Genomic DNA, 19,257 nt, shown 5'->3' on the forward strand with positions numbered 1-19,257 from the left:
TTTTTCGACACCACCATGAAACAAGACATTTCTGGTATCCCGGATCAATTGCGACCCCATGAGATCCCTAAGATTTTTTCGAATAAGTTCAAACATGTTAGTTATGATAAAAGGTTTTACACTGACGGATCTAATCTAGATGAGTCCACTGGCTTCGGTGTTTTCCACGAAAATTTTACCGCCTCCTACAAACTCGATGCTCCTGCTTCCGTGTACGTCGCAGAACTTGCTGCTATTCAGTACTCTCTTGGAATCATCGAAACCCTACCCACAGACCACTACTTCATCTTCACAGACAGTCTCAGTGCCATTGAGGCTCTGCGATCGATGAAGCCTGTGAAGCACACCCCGTATTTCCTGGGGAAAATACGGTGGTTTTTAAGTGCTTTAACAGATAAAAATTACCGGGTTACCTTAGCGTGGGTCCCTTCTCATTGCTCGATTCCGGGTAACGAAAAGGCTGACTCTTTAGCTAAGGTGGGTGCTATTGATGGCGATATTTATGAAAGACCAATTGCTTATGATGAATTTTATAGCATTTTGCGTCAGAGAACACTCAACAGTTGGCAATCATCATGGAACTCAGATGAACTGGGACGGTGGCTACATTCCATTTTTCCTAAGGTATCGACGAAAGCATGGTTCAAGGGGTTGGATGTAGGTCGGGACTTCATTCGCGTGATGTCTAGACTTATGTCCAATCACTACACGTTAAACACGCATCTCTTTCGTATAGGGCTTGTAGACAGTAATCACTGCGTTTGTGGCGATGGCTACCATGACATCGAGCATGTTGTTTGGTCGTGTACCGAATACTGTGGTGTTAGGTCCGAGCTTATAGATTCCCTTCGGGCCCGAGGAAAACAACCGAACGTACCCGTTAGAGACATTCTGGGAAGCGGTGATCTCCAGTACATGACACAGTTATACTGCTTTCTGAAAAACGCTGACATTAAAATTTAAAATTTTCTTTGTCTATTTGTCAGATTAAGGATACAAATATGCTATGCTGAAGACACGGAAACGAAGAGCCCGCAACTATGCTTACACAAATATTTTGAACCCACAACAAACAAGAATACAATTGCTCTACCAGTTGAAAAACAAAGTTCCAAAATAGTTTTAAGTCAAAATTGTATCTCCCCTCCTCTCACCTTAAATCCCCACTAGCTCGTAGTCGGCCGCGAGAATAAAGAAAAGGCCTCCCTCTTTTCCCTGCTAACGTAGAATTAAAACGAATTGTACTTGGCTCAGTAAAACAGAAAATGTATCGTGCCGTGTCAAATAAACTAATTTAAAACTAAAAAAAAAAAGCGCAGCGGGCTTTGCAATTGTTATTTTTTGATACGATGAAACAACAATTGCAATTGCGCTTGCCCCTTTAGGGTGGTGGAGGCTCAAGAAATCTGGACACTGCGCGTTTTATATAAAGGAAAACCGGCGCGGACGATAGGCGGTGGATTTGTACCGTGACTGCGGGCAATTCTGCGCAGCACATATTTCCGCGCACTCATGTTAAAAACTATTTTTCAACGGTAAATTTCACTAGAATACAACTAATCTGTGTGCTTTACCATGTGCATAGCAAAACCTGCTATGGCAGTACAGAAATTAGGTATGTTTTAGTAAAATATACAGTTTCTTAAGATGAGTGCGCGAAAAATGTGTTGCGCGGAATTACCCGCAGTGACGGTAATTAAGCTCCGGGATTTTTCTCCAATTATTGCAAGGCCAACAAAATACTGCATTTTTAAGTTGAAAAATAAAAAAAATCATTTGTGTGAAATCAGAGATAAAGGCCCAAAAACTCAGTCTTTTTTTAATAAGCAAGAGAAGAACAAACTGACAATCAAACTCAGGTTGTACCACTTTTTTATGCAAATATGTCAATATAAAATCAGTTTCAAATCGAACTCATCTAGCGATAATTTGCTTAAACTAGACTTTGTACATAACAAATGTGTATACAGCTATTTTTTTTTTAACTGTTACATAGCGTCATGTGGTGCGCTGTGTCAAAGTTTAGTACCAAGTGCCCTGAGTAGCTCCATGCCTATCTGGTGCGCTATACAGTGCCTTGCTTCCGATACAAAATCGCCACCCTTTTTGCAGCAACTAAACATTTTAATTATTTCTTCAGATTATATTTTTCGCTTTTTACGCGGGTTGTTTTTAGCGTTTTTTCAAACGGGACATTTCTACATACAAGATCATTTGTACGCGGTATCAAATAAGTTTAGTATAAGTATATCTAACCTAATATTGTAAATGCAGTACAACCAACCGCGTAAAACGCAACCCCAATGTACACGGATTTTTCAACTAACGCGGATTCCGCGATATTGCGCGTATTTTTTTTACACTGCACAGAATCGAAAATGTTTTAGTGGATTATGCATTTTCAAGCTAAAACGAAGTTTCAAAGTGGATTTTGCAAAGTTTATCGATAGTTTATAGCAAAGTAAAAGTTGGCACGAAAGAGTGAACGGGAGACGATGAGCATTCGCATTGTGTTGTGCTAACTAAAGTATGTTGATTTTGTTTGGCGTCGCTCTGTAATCCATTGAAATCGCTTCAAAACTAAAGTTAGAATAAGACACCCAGTCAATCCGTCCTACTTAAAAGGGCGCATGCATTATGGCCTAGATTTTTTTCAAAGCATTATAGCTCAGAAACCATTGATTGTACATTAAAATCTGCCTCAGAACGAATTGTAGGAAACTAGAGAAATGAAAAAACAACTTTGTTTCTATTGAAGATTGAGATTTATTAAAAATTTACAATTCCAACATTTTTCAAAATATGTATTTTCCAATGATTTTATACAAATGAAATAATCATAATAAAAATTTACCTCTTTTGTTAACTAAAATTTAGTGTTTATTAAGAATTTTTTTCCCAATCAACATTAAATTTCAATAGTGGTGCGAAAGTCAAAAAAATTGTCTTGACTATGATTTAAATCATTTCAATGCAAAATGTCTATTAGTTACAAAACCATATCAACCAACCAGTTTTCTTCAAATTTTTGTTTTGATTCTCTCGAATCACGATGACCTACCTACCTAAAGAAATCGTGAGATAATTAACGAAAACATAAAATAACAACAGAAAGAAAAATAAAAAACCAAAAACAAAAACATCTAAAACAACTTATTTGTGTCAAGTCATTAAGCTCTGTACTCCTTCCAGTCGTACATTTTTGGCATAACTAAATCCAGCAGCTCCTCGTTAAGTTTAATAATCAGAATGTTTGACAAATTTTCTACTGACAGTTTGGTTCGTGCTTCCGATAAAACGAGCGCTAGACCGCTAAATCCCCTTTCCACGGACACCTGAGTTGCAGGCACTGAAAGAACACATAGAGCCGCTTCCGCAAGCTCTGGGTTTGACACTTTCCGATCTGTCCAGTGTTTCCAAATGTCGTATTTATGGTGTTGATGTGGTTCTAAATCCAGTGACACGATTTGCTTAGCAAAACTGTTTTCTGAAGTGGATTGTGAACTAAAAGGTAGAGCTCCTCCAAATATTTTGGTCATGTAGTCATCCAAACTTGAAGTGGATGGTGATACGATCGCACTGGCTTCCTGTGATGAATGTGGCTTCAGTGATTTGAGTCTTTCATGAATATCTGTAAGAAATTTCTACAAAAAGAAATACTTGCTGAATTTACATAATAAAAAGTTTGTAAAAAATACCCTAGCTTCTTGTTTCTCTTCCGGTGAGAGGACAGACGACGATAAATAATTCAGTCTTGGGTCGATTAGAACAGCTGCTTTAAAAGGTAAATTTTGCTGAAGTTGCTGAAGTCGAACGTTCAATGATGCTGCCAAGGACTCAGCTAGTTCATTTGTAGGCTGCTGATCTACCTCCATCATACATCGAAGCCATCGAACGTAAAACTCAGATAATGGCATGTGTTTTGCCTGCATTTCTTTGGTACAAACATAAATCGGATGCAGTGCGTTTTTGTAGTCATGTATATAGTCCCAGTACTTCGACAAATCTGTGAGGAAATAACAATTACCGTATAGGAACGAAGTATTCTTAAACTGTTTAACTCACCTAACTCCTTAAACTTTTTGCCTAAATCTCTATAGAAATTCTCGTTATTGTAAAAATTCAGAATCATCTCGTAAATGCCTCCCCAGCGTGTTTTTGCATATAACGGTGGAAGAGGAACCTTGCCTAGGTCAAACGACGGTTTGTAGGATGCTTTCCTACAGCTTTTAGCCACAGAAGTGATACCTCGAATACGAATGTCTGAGTGCTTGATTACGTCAGTAACGGCTAACTGTAAAGTATGTACTGAGCACCGCACTAAGCTTATATTTGGGGCTGAATTCCCGATGTCATTGAACATCTCTTCATCATCCTCATCTTCATCGCCGTCATCATCCTCATCGTCATCGCCGTCATCATCCTTTAGTATGTAATTTTCATTTTCAAGAGTTTCTACATACTCATCAAGCTGCCTAACAGCTGCGAGCATGTTTGCTCCGTTGTCGCAAGTCACAGTGAGTACTTGTTCGAAAGTGATATTGTACTCTAGGAGAATATAATTTATTTTCTCTTTTATGTAGCTTGCAGTTTGTCGCTCTGTCAGTTCCAGCATCGCTATTAAAGAAATGTGAAAGAACAACAGGTAGTAGGTATAATTCAACTGTATAATTCAACTGTCCAACTGTTAGTTCTATTGTAGTGGAAAAGTTTTCCTTATCATTATGTAAGCTATTAATTAACAGTTGAGATTTTACGTAACAAACTTTACGGTCCAAGCTCTTAATGAGAATTCTATTTATGATGTTATTTCTTACGTGCGACAAATCGTGTCACATCGCTCGTTTTTGATGCGTGGCTGCCATGTCCGAGTAAACATACCTTACCTGTTCACTCTGCTAGGATGCAAGGCATGGCATGCACGATCCAACTTTCAAACGAAACCCTCTTTTTCTATCTCTCTCTCTATCATCCTATCTCTCTCTATCTCTCTATCACCCTCTATCTGTCTATCACCCTCTCTCTCTTTATCACCATCTTTCTCTCTCTTCTTAACCCCCTATATATATATCTCTCTCTCTATCCTCCTCTCTCTCTATCCCCCTCTCTTTTATTCCTCTCTCTCTACTCCTTTCTCTCTTATTTCTCTCTCTCTCTAACCCTCTCTATCTGTTCCTCTCTATATCACCCTCTCTTGTCTTTCACTCCCCTCTCTCCCATGCAATACAAAAGTACAGTCGTAAGCCCATACACAACCTGGAACGACACTATCTGTAACCGATTTAATTTGTTACATTTACAATTTAATTAATAAAGTCATCGATCTAAGAACCCCTAAATATGTACTTTTTCGGAATCATAGAATAGAAATAAACAGAGATTGAATTGTTTTATTATATTAATATGTTTCACGTAAAAAACACTTTTGCAAGAATTTTGAATTAAATCAATAAAAATTTGAATAAATATCAATTGTTGAATTATTTTTGGTGTGGTAGTGAAAAACGTGCCAAAAAAAGAGATATCTTACGAAAAATGTGTTATTTGAAATTAAAAATAAATTGCATCCGAGTGTAAAATTTCTCACAAACATTTCCAAACTGTCTATTCGTACTTAGAACTTACCGAGAGTGCGGATCACTACTTGTTGACCGTTCCAAAACTGTATATTAATGCCCAGTACATGACGGCCATGTTGCGAGGCTGAATCAATTTTAATTGAAACAATTTTTCCGCTCACTTCCTCGCGGATGTGTGCCTTAATTTTTTTTGCACAGGTGGCTAGATGTTTGATTGCCGTTTCAACGTTAATCGTCATACCAAGCGAACCGCAAATCGGATCCAGCAGCTGATTCTACTTTACGAAGAGGCATGTGCTCAACTCCCGTTAATCTAATTATGGCCTCGATAACATGCTGTTGGTTCATTACAACGCTAATTTTCGCAATGCGTCGTTTTTTTGGTGGTGCTTCTACGTCGTCTTTAAATAAGCCTCTCATCCGAGCAAGCTCTCTATGTTCAGACCGGAGATGCCGGATAAAGTTACCGCTATCCAGTCTTCCTGATTTTTGCTTGTACCGGCACTGAGCATCTTCATTGATGCGGCAACATAAAAAACCGTTTTCATCCACTTCCATGCACTCCTCCGCAATACTTCTAAACGTTTTTTTTCTTAGCCACTGGCCATTCTACATGACCCACTGGTGGTGCACTGACAATAAACCGAACCGGGATTTTTTTCAATGTCACTGCCAGTCTCTGTAAAATCTTCCATTTTCGATAAATTAAACACAACTGCTTGCGTGTACTTACAACTCATTAATGAATCAGCCTTAGCGCATTTTATTCTTAAAAAGCAGACTGCTCGGCACCGTACCGACAGCCTTCGTGCAATGAAAAGCAAACCCGACAATCGAGCGGTTATGTACTGAAGGATGTGTGTATTGCATACCGAATGTTATATACAACCATACATGCCTTCGTAGACATGAGAATAAGGTGAACGGCAGAAAAAAAATTCATCTATAAAGAACTAGACGGCAACGTTGTAGTCGTGAAATATTTTAGCTGTCGGCTGTCTCTATTTTGCCAATACCAACACTGTCAGATAGGGACGCTCTCGAATGTCATCAAAAAAATGTCATGGCTCAGTACATTTTGTTCCCCTGATCAGAACGAATTTTTAAGTACTGATGCAGCATTGAGTGGTAAGTAACATTAAAATGATTGGGTTACGTAAATTCATGTTCTCTCTTTTGCATCTACGAATTACTTCTTAGTATCCTCTCTCTAATCTAAGTCTCTAAATTTTTAAATAAATTTCATAGGCTGTGGGTCAGATTATGGTTTTTGTGATGAAGGATGTTGTGACGATATGGAACAAACAAATTATATCTTATATTGAGTAAAAAAGTCTCAGAAATCAATTGGTAGATGTCTGACCTACATAAAATGTCAGCAACATGTCGATTTTGCCCCAATTTCCCTACAATACTAAAATAGGTTTATCTCGGCGTTTAATTAACTTATTTGAAATCTGTTTAATGTTAATTCATGAGTGTAAGTGATACTCAAAAACACAATAAACAATTTGTCTTCACATGATCCTCTCCTTTTTGCGAGGATTTCGCATTTGACTTTATCGAAGATGCGATGATTCTGTCTCATAGCTGTAGCGAGATTTTTATGTTTTAAGCAGTCCTGGCCGAATATGCAACCCCCTCCCCGCAAAAGAAGGAGGATCATGTAAACACAAATTGTTATTGTATCTTTGAGTATCGCTCACACTCTTGATACTACATTAAACAGATTCCAAATAAACTAAACTAACGTCGAGATAAACCGATTCTAGTATTGTAGGGGAATTGGGGCAAAATTGACATGTTGCTGATATTTTACGTTGATCAGACACCTACCAATCGATTCCTGAGACTTTTTTACTCAATATAAGACATAATTTGACTACAACTCTTAGATATTATCGCATTACCATTAATGCTCAGATATACTTGATATTATTTTGCTTTGTGAAATATACTAAAACCATGCCAAAACCGTTTTCGTAGAATCACCGTTTTGAGCTCAGTTTTTGTCCGATTCAAGATTTTTTTTAAAGATGGGTAAGAATTTTGATATTTGGCTTTAATGGGTAGAATTTTGATATTTGGCTTTAAAACCAAATGGCGTCGAAAAAACATCGAAATTTTCCGATTTCTCAAAGATTCGAAATGGCGCCATTGTTGCCCCTTAAGTTGAAATATGGTCAAACTCGGGGAAATTATCCGTTCCGGCATCTACAACATCTTGGCACTATTGGACACCAGTCAGAGCATTGAAAGAAAGTCCGGTTCCGGACGGCTGACGACCCTGAGCGACAAAAAGCTCCAAAGGATACTGAAGAGGAAGACCGAGGGAAAAGTGGCTACATCGCTGTTTGCACTTGGCCTGGAGGTCTGTGCAACCGATCAAACAGTGCTTGGCGAACATGGAAATACATGTCAGGCGAACATGTACGGCCAATACCCGTTCACTAGTCTCAGAGAAGGGGATTTCAAAGCCGCTCTTCTTTCGCTCCGGACTGGCCGTGAACGGGGAAATTCATAGTACGAAGTGTCTGCCAGAAGTTGCATCGTTCATCAAGAAATACCATAAGGGCGAAGACACGGTGTTCTGGCCAGATTTGGAGTCGGCCCACTACTCGAAGCGATCGTTGGAGGAGATGGAGCGGCTGAATATCGATGTGGTACCGAAGTCGGCGAATCCGCCCAACGTCCCCCAACTGCGTCCCATCGAGAATTTCTGGCAAACCTGAAGCGTAAGATCTACTTCAACAATTTCGTGGCGAAATTTCAGGAGGAATTGATAAATAAAACTAAAAAAGAATTTAAAAACATGCCTACACGCATGTTTTCGTCCGTCATGGCGAATATTTCGGTTAACTGCCGGAAGGCCGCACGCAAGATCGTAGATTTTTTTTTGCAAGTAAGCTAACATAATTACCTTCCATAGGAAATTTGTTAAACTCAATTACCTGTCTTAGTTTTTCTTTACCACCATCCGAAAAAAGTTCATTTTTTTAACGGATACGTTAGCACAAAACGACATTTTTAGCCCATTGAAACATCTGTGTAAAGTGTCAGCCAGATCAAAAATAATTGATTGAAATGCTTGGCTTATGTTGCGTGAAATTGCACAGATTTTTCAGTTGATCCACTAAGGACATTGCAGCGGCAAGAGTACCGGGCAAATCCGTGTTGATCACTAGCTACTAGTTTTTATTTCTGTTTTTCAAAATACCATTTTTTTACTTCTAAAATTTTGAGAAACTTGCCCTCCCCCTAATCGTAATTCTGGCTACGCTCATGCCACCGGGTAAATCACATAGCTTATATGAACCAAAACATTTTTAATTGTTTTATAGTCAGCTTAAAGCTGTTCAGTTTTGTGATAATCAAAAAAATAATCTCCTGATTTTTTAGGTTATTAACTCACGAAGAACTTACACCTTTAAATATTATTACCTTTAAATATTATCACCAGACAACGATGGTCGAATTAGAGTCTGCATGGAATTTTTCATATCAACGTTTGATATTACAGACAAAATTATTCGCGTGCTGCTGATGATTAGCGGTTACTGAATACCAACCGTTCACCGATTGACAACAAGATGAAATTATATTGAGGATCACATCCAATTCTTTCCGGCATATTATTCACATTTTCTCGAGAAAAATTGAATAAGAAGTACCTGTCTAGCGATTTAAACATAATGAAAATGTACGATTTGTATGTTTCAAATGCCAAAACGATCAAGTGAAACCTGTGCACTACAATTCGTATCGTTTAAAAATAAATTTCTTTTTGAGCGTCTTAGTAGAATGGAATTGAATATTGAGAATAAGTTGTTTCCATTTAATTCTACTACAAAAAATCGAATACCGTCCGCAGATACGTATTTCGGTTGCTACATGCAACCATCATCAGTGCTTATGTGGACTGTTGAAGAGCAAAACTGGGTAACCCCCTTTTTAATGCGTGTAGGTAGAAGTGGGAAGGCGGAAAATTGCTAAATTGAAGTTAGGTAGTCATATGTTGTGGTTGTTTTTGTCCTGTACTGGATCTAGGGTTTTAGGTAGGATTTTGAAAAGCCATGAAAAATGATTACCTACGTCTTTATTGAGCAGTGTGGATGGATGTTGTTTGTAGATTTCTAAATTCTCAGATACGTCCAATTTCCATAAATTATTAACGGGGCGAAGCAGGTGAATGTTATCCGAAGTTAGTGGATGTCCCTCATTAAAGACATGTTTAGTCACTTTTGATTTGAAAAAGTGTGGTGGATCATTTTTGGAAACTTTGGAAACCGACCATGCAATTTGGTGACTTCTGACATATGCTCTTTAAAACGGATTCCCAGGTTTCTTTTGGTTTACCCAATATAAACCTGGTTGCAGTGGCAACAAGCAACTTTATAAATCCCTGCTTTATTTAATCCATTAATTGAGTCCTTAGTGGAGCCCAATATTGTTTTGTGTTGGGTATTCCTACTAGTGTAGACGATAGCCATGCCAAATCTTTTGAATTTTGAGTGGAGTTGACGTGTTAAGGCCCCATCATATTCCACAGCTATTCTTTCCAGGTCTCCTGTAATTGGGGTGAGTGTTGTAAAAGATTCTCTAAATTGAATTCGCTTCTTTTTGTTTATAATGGCTTGAATGGTGCTCTCATTATAACTTCGATATTAACTTCGAAAATGTATTCCAATTCCTTTTTCCTGGCTATTTTACTGAGGGGTAGGGTTTCCATTCGATGTATCATGTGGTGGAAGGATGCCATTTTATGCTGGAAGAAATGACTAGAAGTGGTGGGTCACGGTGCTCCCATAGACCGTTATTATAAAAAAATGCACCAAAGAATCTGAGTACACCATTCGATTCGTTATGACGTCCACAATGTCTGGTCAAAATTTCAAAATCATAGTACGGTACATTTTTGAGTAATGCCATTTTGAAGGTCGTAAAGTACTCAAAAGTGATATAAAAACGACGAAATACTTATTGTAAAGCACGTTTTTCAACCATCATTTTATGAAATAACTTGCAAAATAGTTTCTATAAATTCCAAGGGTTATATTTCAAGACATTAACAGTTGGTGGAAAGATTTTTTTTGAAAATCCCACAGTGCACAGTGGTCTAAACTCGAAAAATCGTGATCGTCCTAGATTTGAAGGTGAAAAATTGATTTTATGTACTCAATGTCTTCAGCAAAATTGTTCCATAAAACAAGGCCTTACTTTTGGCGTTTTTAGTTTTCTGATCAATCCACCTAACAGTTAGATAAAAAAAATATTTTATCTAATTTTAAATATACCAAATTGCTTCCTTCAGCAAAGTTGTGGAAAATTTTAAAAGAAAAACAATTGCTGAATACTGCGATGTCCTATCTGTACGTTGGACACGTCAAAATAGAGTTATTTGTGGAACACTCCTCCTTAAAGTCAGTTGCTTGTCTATAATTTTGTCTGTAATGGTCAAAACAAAATTTTATTCATTCAACTAAGATTCTCTTAAGACTTTATAAAATTTATTGTTTTGACAATCATAGAAAACCTTTTCAATCGTAAATTTTATATCTCTGTGAATATTATTAAGGGATGTGAAAAACGTTTCAACTATTGATATATTGCGAAATATTTCCAATATTGCGCACATTGCACTAAACTGTACTCCGCAGTTCAGAAGTGCGACCACCCAAAACTGCGAGGAAAGTGCGAGCTGTCAAAAAATTAGTGACATATGATTGTTGCTTGTACGAACTAGCTAAATATTTTTTTTTCATACTCAAATGTTTCACACAGAGCGATAACCAAAAGAGGACAACCGGATTCTGGTTATGTTCTCGGATTTACCATTCATTCAGTGCGGTAATTATTTCTTATGGAATTTGCGTTTTGTTACGTTTTCGTTCTGTTTTCCGAATCGAGTTGAATTCAAAATCAAACTTCCACTGCATTCGATTCGACACGGATAATACCACCTGAACAGAGCGTAGTGAATCACGCCGGGATAAGACAATGTAATTTCAATGTTTTCTTTACAAATAAACCTTATTTACAGCATAAAATATATCCAACATTGTCCTGCACAATGTTCAACACCAGTATACTAGCTCGAACACGAAATATCACTGTCTCTACGGATATTTTTTTCTCGGACACAGGACACAGTTATCTATAATTTACAAAAAGAGCAAAACCACTATAAGTTCTTGGATATATTCATACGAGAAAAATGGATTACTCTCTAGAAAGCAGCGGAATCAAGTGTTTAAGAAATTCAAGGCTGGGCATAGACAGGATAGTTCATCAGTACCAAGCAAATTCCGTTCTGTTTTTGGATGAATGCCGGGACTCATTTTATCGGAGGTCCTGCAAAACTATAAGTGAATCAAGCATATGTAGTAGTCTCCACGCTGAGGGTTTGAGCTGGAAAGCACTTGAGCGACGAGCTATTCATCGATTGGGACTTGTTACACCTCGTGTTTCTCGACGAGGTTTCCCTGGATAGCAGACATGTTAAGGAACCGTGGGTATGGAGTAAAGGGAAAAAAGCTTATCTTCCGTGGTGAATTCATCAGGAGACCAAGGGTTTTATTTTTATGTTTCTTAAAGCAAGAAGGCATGTTAGCCAGTTTCGAAACAGACAGGACTTTTACCCGAAAAATTTTCTTTGATTGCTGTAGATCTTTTGCTTTACAGAACAGACGTGTGTGTAGCTACCCTGGATTGAATTCGGTATGCGTGATGGATGGAGCTCGCATTCATTGCGACCGAAACATTATACTCTATCTGCGTTCAATTGGAATTCTTCCAGTTTTTCTTCTACCATGCTGCCCGTTCTTCAATCCGATTGAAATCATTTTCGGCTTAGTAAAACGCAGAATAAAGCGGACATATAAAGAAAACTCCCATGAAAATCTTTCTTACACTGCAATTTCATTCTTCAGTTTTTCGTCGTACGATTGTACAAAATTGTTTCAGCGTTGTGGATATTTACCAGGAGGAGTATTTGACCCGCGTATTGGACTATCTCAAAATACAGAAGAATTGGGTTTTAATGATGAAGAAATAATGATTGCTTAATAAAAACATTTTTTTGTTATTCACAAATAAGTTTTTTTTATTGATTATTATTGGTGATCCAAATCCGGCATATCGGTGACTCTATTGCTCGACATTTCCTTTGCTCGTTTCCTCTGGATTGAAAGAGTCTTGCATTGCAGTTACAAGGCTTGAATTGATCGACGACCTAATTTTCATGCCACTGATTCGTTGTTTTAAACGTTGCCCCAACTCAATCAAATCATTTGCTTCTGATTTGAGTTTTTTCAATTTTGCTGCAAACCCAGAATTTCTAGTATTTTGCCACAAAAATGGTGGCGGCGATTCATTCAATCGCCGTTGCTGTTCATGGGCGGGGCACGAGTAAACATAATAAGCCAATAGTCTCCATGAACTAGAATGGCCCATGAAGTGCATTCCATGCTTTTCACGAAGCTTCTCAGCTAGACATGCAACCGATTGGTTGTTTGGTGCTCCGGCGCGGTCTGCATTTTGAGGACGAATCAACTGCTTATCCACTGAATCCCACAGAGATTTGCACGATACCGAAATCGAATGTATATGGATATGAATTTTGATATCCTTTGATCACCAACTCACAAGCAGATTACTGTCTATTTTATCGATTTTAATCCGTCGTTTTTGTGCCTGATCTTGCATTATAATAAATTTCTGCATATTACAGAAGGATGGCTTACTATCTGCCCAAACAGGATGTTTACCTTCACTGCTATCAACGAAGATAACTTCCCGATACAAGAACGGATTTGAAATATCCCACACTGCATGAAGAAGCTCGTCTACAGTATCACCAGTAACGACTTCCGAAGCCACCTGACATCCGGACGTTTCACCGACAAATTTTCGTTTATAAAAAGTACCACTGAAAGCAAAATTTGCTAGACTGTTGAGTTCCGCTGCATCAGGATCGATCACCATTTTATCACAGCGACGTTTTTTATTGTCACTATTTATTGCTTGTGTCTTGTCCGTTTGCGGAGTTTCTTCATCGAATATTTCGTGTGCATGTTCCTCATGGGTTGCTTCTTCTGCATCCAGGTCGTTTAGATCAAAATTTTCGTCCAAGGCTTCGATGGCTTCATACTCATACACTGGATCAGCAAATGGGTCGACAGTTTGTGATATTGTTGCTTCTGCCATCGGCGGCTGCTCTTCGTTCCGTTCATCTGAGTCACCGTATTCACCGCCACAGTCCTCCTCGGCCACACACAATACGCTTTAGGGAAATAATACAATTCAACACAAATAATCTTAACAAAAGTAACAGTTTTTACCAGTTCCAATCACTCGATATCCGCAATCTGGTTCCTGGGATAAACAAATCAAAAGAAGTGATGCCTGATTTACTGGAATTTATGTCAAAATACTCACAATAATTATTATGGCAACACGGTGATATACAGTGACTGAACTGAAAAGTTTATCAAAAATCCAGATTTCATTGCAAGGCACATTATTCAATATTAAAAAGCAGAGTTTGCATTTCGCACAGGCGATCCACTGACGTGCAAGAATCGTACGAACAAAGAGGAGACAGACCATAACTCACCACACTAATAGCGAATTTCTTTATTCTACCAGCGCACCTCGTTTTGACCTGGAAGCGCACTAACTGCTGTCGAAACCCTTCTTTATCCGCTCGATTTTGACCCAATTTTGACTCAGTTTTGACCTGCCGTGCTGCCCGAAGCGCACTGTAAAATTTGTCAGCTTCAACCCACCACCGCACGTGCTAAGTTCGTAAACAATTATCTGACATCTCTTTCTCACTTGCGTCTTAAATGGCGATGACGTTTCATTATTCCACAGTGGAATAAAGAAATTTGATATAAGAAAGAAACTCATCCTGTGGTGATAAATATGCCGCGCGAGAGTGCGCTAGTGCTTGATAGACAAAGTGCGAGTGCGTTACATTCTCTTTCAAAAAGTTGCTCTCTTGCGCTCTCGTCTACATTCACCCGTGCGCGGCGCTGTAGCGTACACTGGTGCGAAGAAACATCAGTTTGGTCTCTATCTCTATTTTTGTTTAACGCGTTCCAGCGCCAGTCAAAAAATAAACCGATGTGAAGAACACTTGTGTCATGACATGGACGTAGGTAGGATTTGGATCATGGAGGTAGGCTTTTCAAAATTGTAAAAAAAAAGTTATTATTTGAAAAATAAATGATCGATGTACTCAATTCGCTCTTCACGCGGAAGGTACGTGACGCTTAAAAACTCCGCGTATAAAAAACGCGTAAATCCAGAATCGCGCATAAATAATCCGCGCGAAAATGAAGGGCCCTAATTTAAAATACACGTAAACAAATCGACTAAAGTGTACTAGTACCTACTTAGTGATTCAAAGCAAACTTTCTCTTTTGTACGTATGAGACGTGATAAGTTTTGTGCACCGCCGCCATAGGTGATTCTGAATCGGTGCTTCGCCAAGGATATTTTTCGACGCCAATGACTGTGAATGCTAGTTTTTTGTTACTTCTTATTAATTTTTCTGGTGGTTTGTGAAAATTACCGAGTACAGATTATACCTATGCTAGTGTTATTCATAAAAATTTCAATGTGGCATAAGTGGAATAAGACATTTCAAATTGGTTTACAACGAATATGAAACATTAGATTTATTTTCTCACTTTTATCAAATCGCTAAAAAGTATATTTGTATGGCAGGTTCTACTAGATATTGATTCGATAGCCTTTTGATTACAACAACATAAAATTAGATTGCCTGAAAAATCTTTGCAGAATGTTTTCCTCGCAGAAAAGTCTTCCTCTGAACATACTAATTCAGAGCACGAAAAAAGAATGGAAAAGCGGAAACGGAAATGGATTCAATCGGGAGAAGAAAAATGAACATTTAATCAGAGTAAAATTGTCTTTAGTTACAAAATAGTGTGAAATCGAAAATAATTTTTGCCAGCCAACGTTTATAAATTTCATATCTCAATAACTATGTCAGTCGAGATTCGAGCATATGATGACTTGCTCGATTTCCGGTTTCTGGAAGAGATTCAAAAATGGCCGAATACCAGGCCTAGAGACCGGAAATCAATTTCACACGCCATTTTGAAATTCAAGGTGGTGACTTCCAATTCATCTGATGTCGTTTTGAGGTCTCTGGACAGCATTCCGATTCCGACAGTATCCATATTACCCAAGTAACCATAAGCATTAGGAGATAGCATTTTATTAGCACTAATTCGACCTTGTTAATGCTAAATAGCTTTATATCATGTTTTTTTATGTTTAGGGCATTATGCTTAACTAGCATTACTGAGAGCAAAATATGCGCTTAAAGGGCTATTGTAAGTGCTACGATGTAGTGTTTCAAATGCATATAGAAGACGCATTAGATTTTTTCGTAAGTGCCAATAACGAGAAATATTGAGTGGTCAATTAAAAATAGACGGAACATGGATACTCCACGTAAATGAGAAAAAAAACTTTGAGAGGTGGGATTTTTCGACGCAAAGTTCGGGTATATGAATGCATGAAACTTTCCAAAATACCCAATACAAAACAATTGCAAACTAGTGAGTTGGATCCAGAACCTACATCACCTGGGCTCGTGGTTTCTGAACCGTCAATATCAGAAGATGAAAAAAGTCTGATTCTAGTAGTTTCCGGGTTGCCACCCAAGATACCTTTTTAGACCATATGTATTGCTCCAGAACATTTTTTTGCATTCGCTCCAGACACCAAATAATTAAGGTTCTAAATTTTTTTCGTTTGTTTTCTTAACTTACATGTCAGAAAAGAGAAATCTCATGGGTGCTCCAAATCAGCATTAGTGATGCATATCAATGTTTGCTACCTGCAGCACTTTATCAGCCCGCTATTTCGCCTTTTTAACATCATATCAGATATATACAAGCATTTAGGTCAGAATAAGTTCTTACCCAGAATTCTGTTATCGAATATAGTATTGTTGTAGGGCAATGATTTGGTGCTTACTGGTTACTTGGGTAGGTGATGTTTGGTCGATTTTATCTGTTTGCCGGATACCGGAAGTGACCATATTAAATTTCAAATGGCGTCCGAAGTGGATTTCCGGTCTCTGGACATCGCCCCGATTCCGGAAAAACTCATATTCGATGGTATTCGGCCAATTTTAGTTTCCTTCCAGATACTGGAAGCCGCCATTTTGGAATCCGAAATGGCGTCGGGGGTCGTTATCCTGCCTCTAGATTTCACCCCGTTTCAAAAATACCCATATTGGATGGTATGCGACGTTGTATTATTTTATTGTTTTTTTTTTGGCCACCAAAAGCCCCGGTGGAATCTGTTCCGGATGACTATTTTGGGAGCATATCTCCATAACACCCAAAACCATAAAAATGGCCTGTGAATATAATTTTATAAACTTTGAACCAATAGTAGTAAGATTCCATTCAAATATTTATAAAATTCCTCCGTTTTGGAACATATCCCCGAAAAACCGGATTTCCGGCAATGAGAATATTCTTCCAGAGTAAAACAATTAAATTTCGTCTTGTGAAACCGAAAAAGGTACCTGGGCACCCCGTCGAGCCCCGTTTTATATTAAATTTATATAAAATACGAGGTTGGCTTTGCGAAAATAATCTGCCAAAACAAGTCTACTTTGTGATTTAGTTTAGTTAAACTAGACTGTTTTTTTTTCACGAATACATTGCTTATGTCTGATTTCTAGACTCTGTTAACGGTAATGTTCATTTGAGCACCTCCTGGTACATTCGAGAAAAGCATATATTGGAAAAAATAACATTTTAGTAAAAGCTCAAAATCAAGGAATTTCATATTTGAAGTTGACAAGAAACCCGGATTCATGTCTGCTATTACGGCGCGTAAAATGCTAAATAAAAATATTTTTAGTAAAAAAATATCAACTGGCATAAATGAATTCATTAATCTGAAATTTACGTGCAGCTAGCTCTGCAACGCTAGAAATCTCACTGGAGCGCGCGCGTCGGTGAGTTTATCTTCATTCGCCTTGGTGAATTTGGGAGTAGTTTTCTACGTTGTAGCGCAGCCCAGCGTTGAGAGCTTTTTATTTGTTTTTTTTTTCACACTCATTGTCGCGCACGTACACAGAAAGCGTGGTGAGCACGGACAAGAGAGAAGCGCTCTCGTTACAGTTCGAAGTGTGTGAGGTGAATTGGATTCGGAATTGGAAATATTTACCGTTCCATTTTCGGGCACCCCTCTATCTATATCATAGCTCATTGCCGTTACATCAAGCGTTACATTATCGTTGGAGGATATCAATTAACAGATAAACGATAAATATCGAAATATATAAACCAATATCGTGTAATATTATCAAAGTATTTTTCATAAAAATAAAGGTGTCTAGCTCCTAGTCTAGTTCTGTCTCTTTTAAAATACAAAAAATATCATCCACATATCTCAACCACCGGATTGGTTGAAGGTTATTGGTTTCTGATTTGTTTTCTATGTTTGCCATGAATTGCTCACATAAGAAGGGAGAAAGACGATTTCCCGAAGGAGCTCCTTTTGTTTGCTTGTAAAATTTACCACGAAATGTGAAATAATTTTCTTTCATACAAAGGCGGGTTAGTTTCATGAGACTCACGACTTTCTTTTTCCAAGTGCTATCAGTATATTGGGGAATCAGTCAATCCTCAAGAAGATTCAAGGTTTCATTCGCTGGAACGCTCGAAAACAAAGCCGTCACGTCAAACGAGACCATTATCTCATCCGCTTCAATGTTACCCGAAGATTTCTAATTTTCAACGAAAGCTTCCGTACTCTTAACCGATCGATTTGGGAATCTACTGGGCATAGCTTGAAGCTCTTTTACTAACCACATTGCTATTTTTTCTGTGGGAGCCACTACAGCTGAAATAATTTTCCTCATTTCGTTTCCTGGTTTATGGATTTTTGGTAGGCCTTTTATTCTTGGAAGAACTGGAAGATGTTGTAATGTAACGCCCAAAGTGGGTTTGCAGTCTTTAATTGCGTTCTCAACTCGTTTTACTATCTCAGCAAGTGGATTAGTTCGTAGTTTAAAATATGGACCGTTATCAATTTGTTGGGTCATCTGTTCATCATAGTCAGTTTTGTCCATGATGACAGTTTTATTACCCTTGTCTGCTTTTAAGTAGAAAACTTGTTTGTCGCGCAACTCTTTAATGACCTTTGTATCAGATGAATTTTTATGACGTGGAATCGTTTTGGCAACATTTGAAAAAAATTGGTGTACCTCACTAGCTTGTGTTGAAGAAAGTTTGCAACTATCGAAGTTACCGTCGTTTAAGTAGAAAACTTGTTTGTCGCGCAACTCTTTAATGACCTTTGTATCAGATGAATTTTCATGACGTGGAATCGTTTTGGTAACATTTGAAAAAATTGGTGTACCTCACTAGCTTGTGTTGAAGAAAGTTTGCAACTATCGAAGTTACCGTCGGAATCGTCGCGGCACCGGAACACACCTGTGCACCGAACAGCGACACATTTTTTGCAGTAATCAGCATATAGATCAGGCAATAGGTTCTCGCTAGGCTTGCATATTTCTAAGTGCGATCGTGGGATCGCTGAAATTATTGTTACGAATAAAAATCAGTTCTGTGTAGACACTCCGAACGTTAGGTTGTAATCTTTTTTAAAAAGATAT

General features: G+C 38.1%; 1 protein-coding gene across 1 annotated transcript; it reads right to left on the reverse strand.

Moving 5' to 3' along the window:
• Window positions 1-3,170: 3,170 nt before the first annotated feature.
• Window positions 3,171-4,615, reverse strand: LOC129720102 (uncharacterized). The gene is made up of 3 exons (XM_055671522.1): window positions 4,066-4,615; window positions 3,699-4,006; window positions 3,171-3,644 (listed from the first exon to the last, which is right to left on the reverse strand). The coding sequence occupies exons 1-3, from the start codon at window positions 4,613-4,615 to the stop codon at window positions 3,171-3,173; spliced, it is 1,332 nt and encodes a 443-aa protein (XP_055527497.1).
• Window positions 4,616-19,257: the final 14,642 nt, after the last annotated feature.

The sequence above is a fragment of the Wyeomyia smithii genome, chromosome 2, assembly GCF_029784165.1.
Source record: "Wyeomyia smithii strain HCP4-BCI-WySm-NY-G18 chromosome 2, ASM2978416v1, whole genome shotgun sequence".
Lineage (NCBI taxonomy): Eukaryota > Metazoa > Arthropoda > Insecta > Diptera > Culicidae > Wyeomyia > Wyeomyia smithii.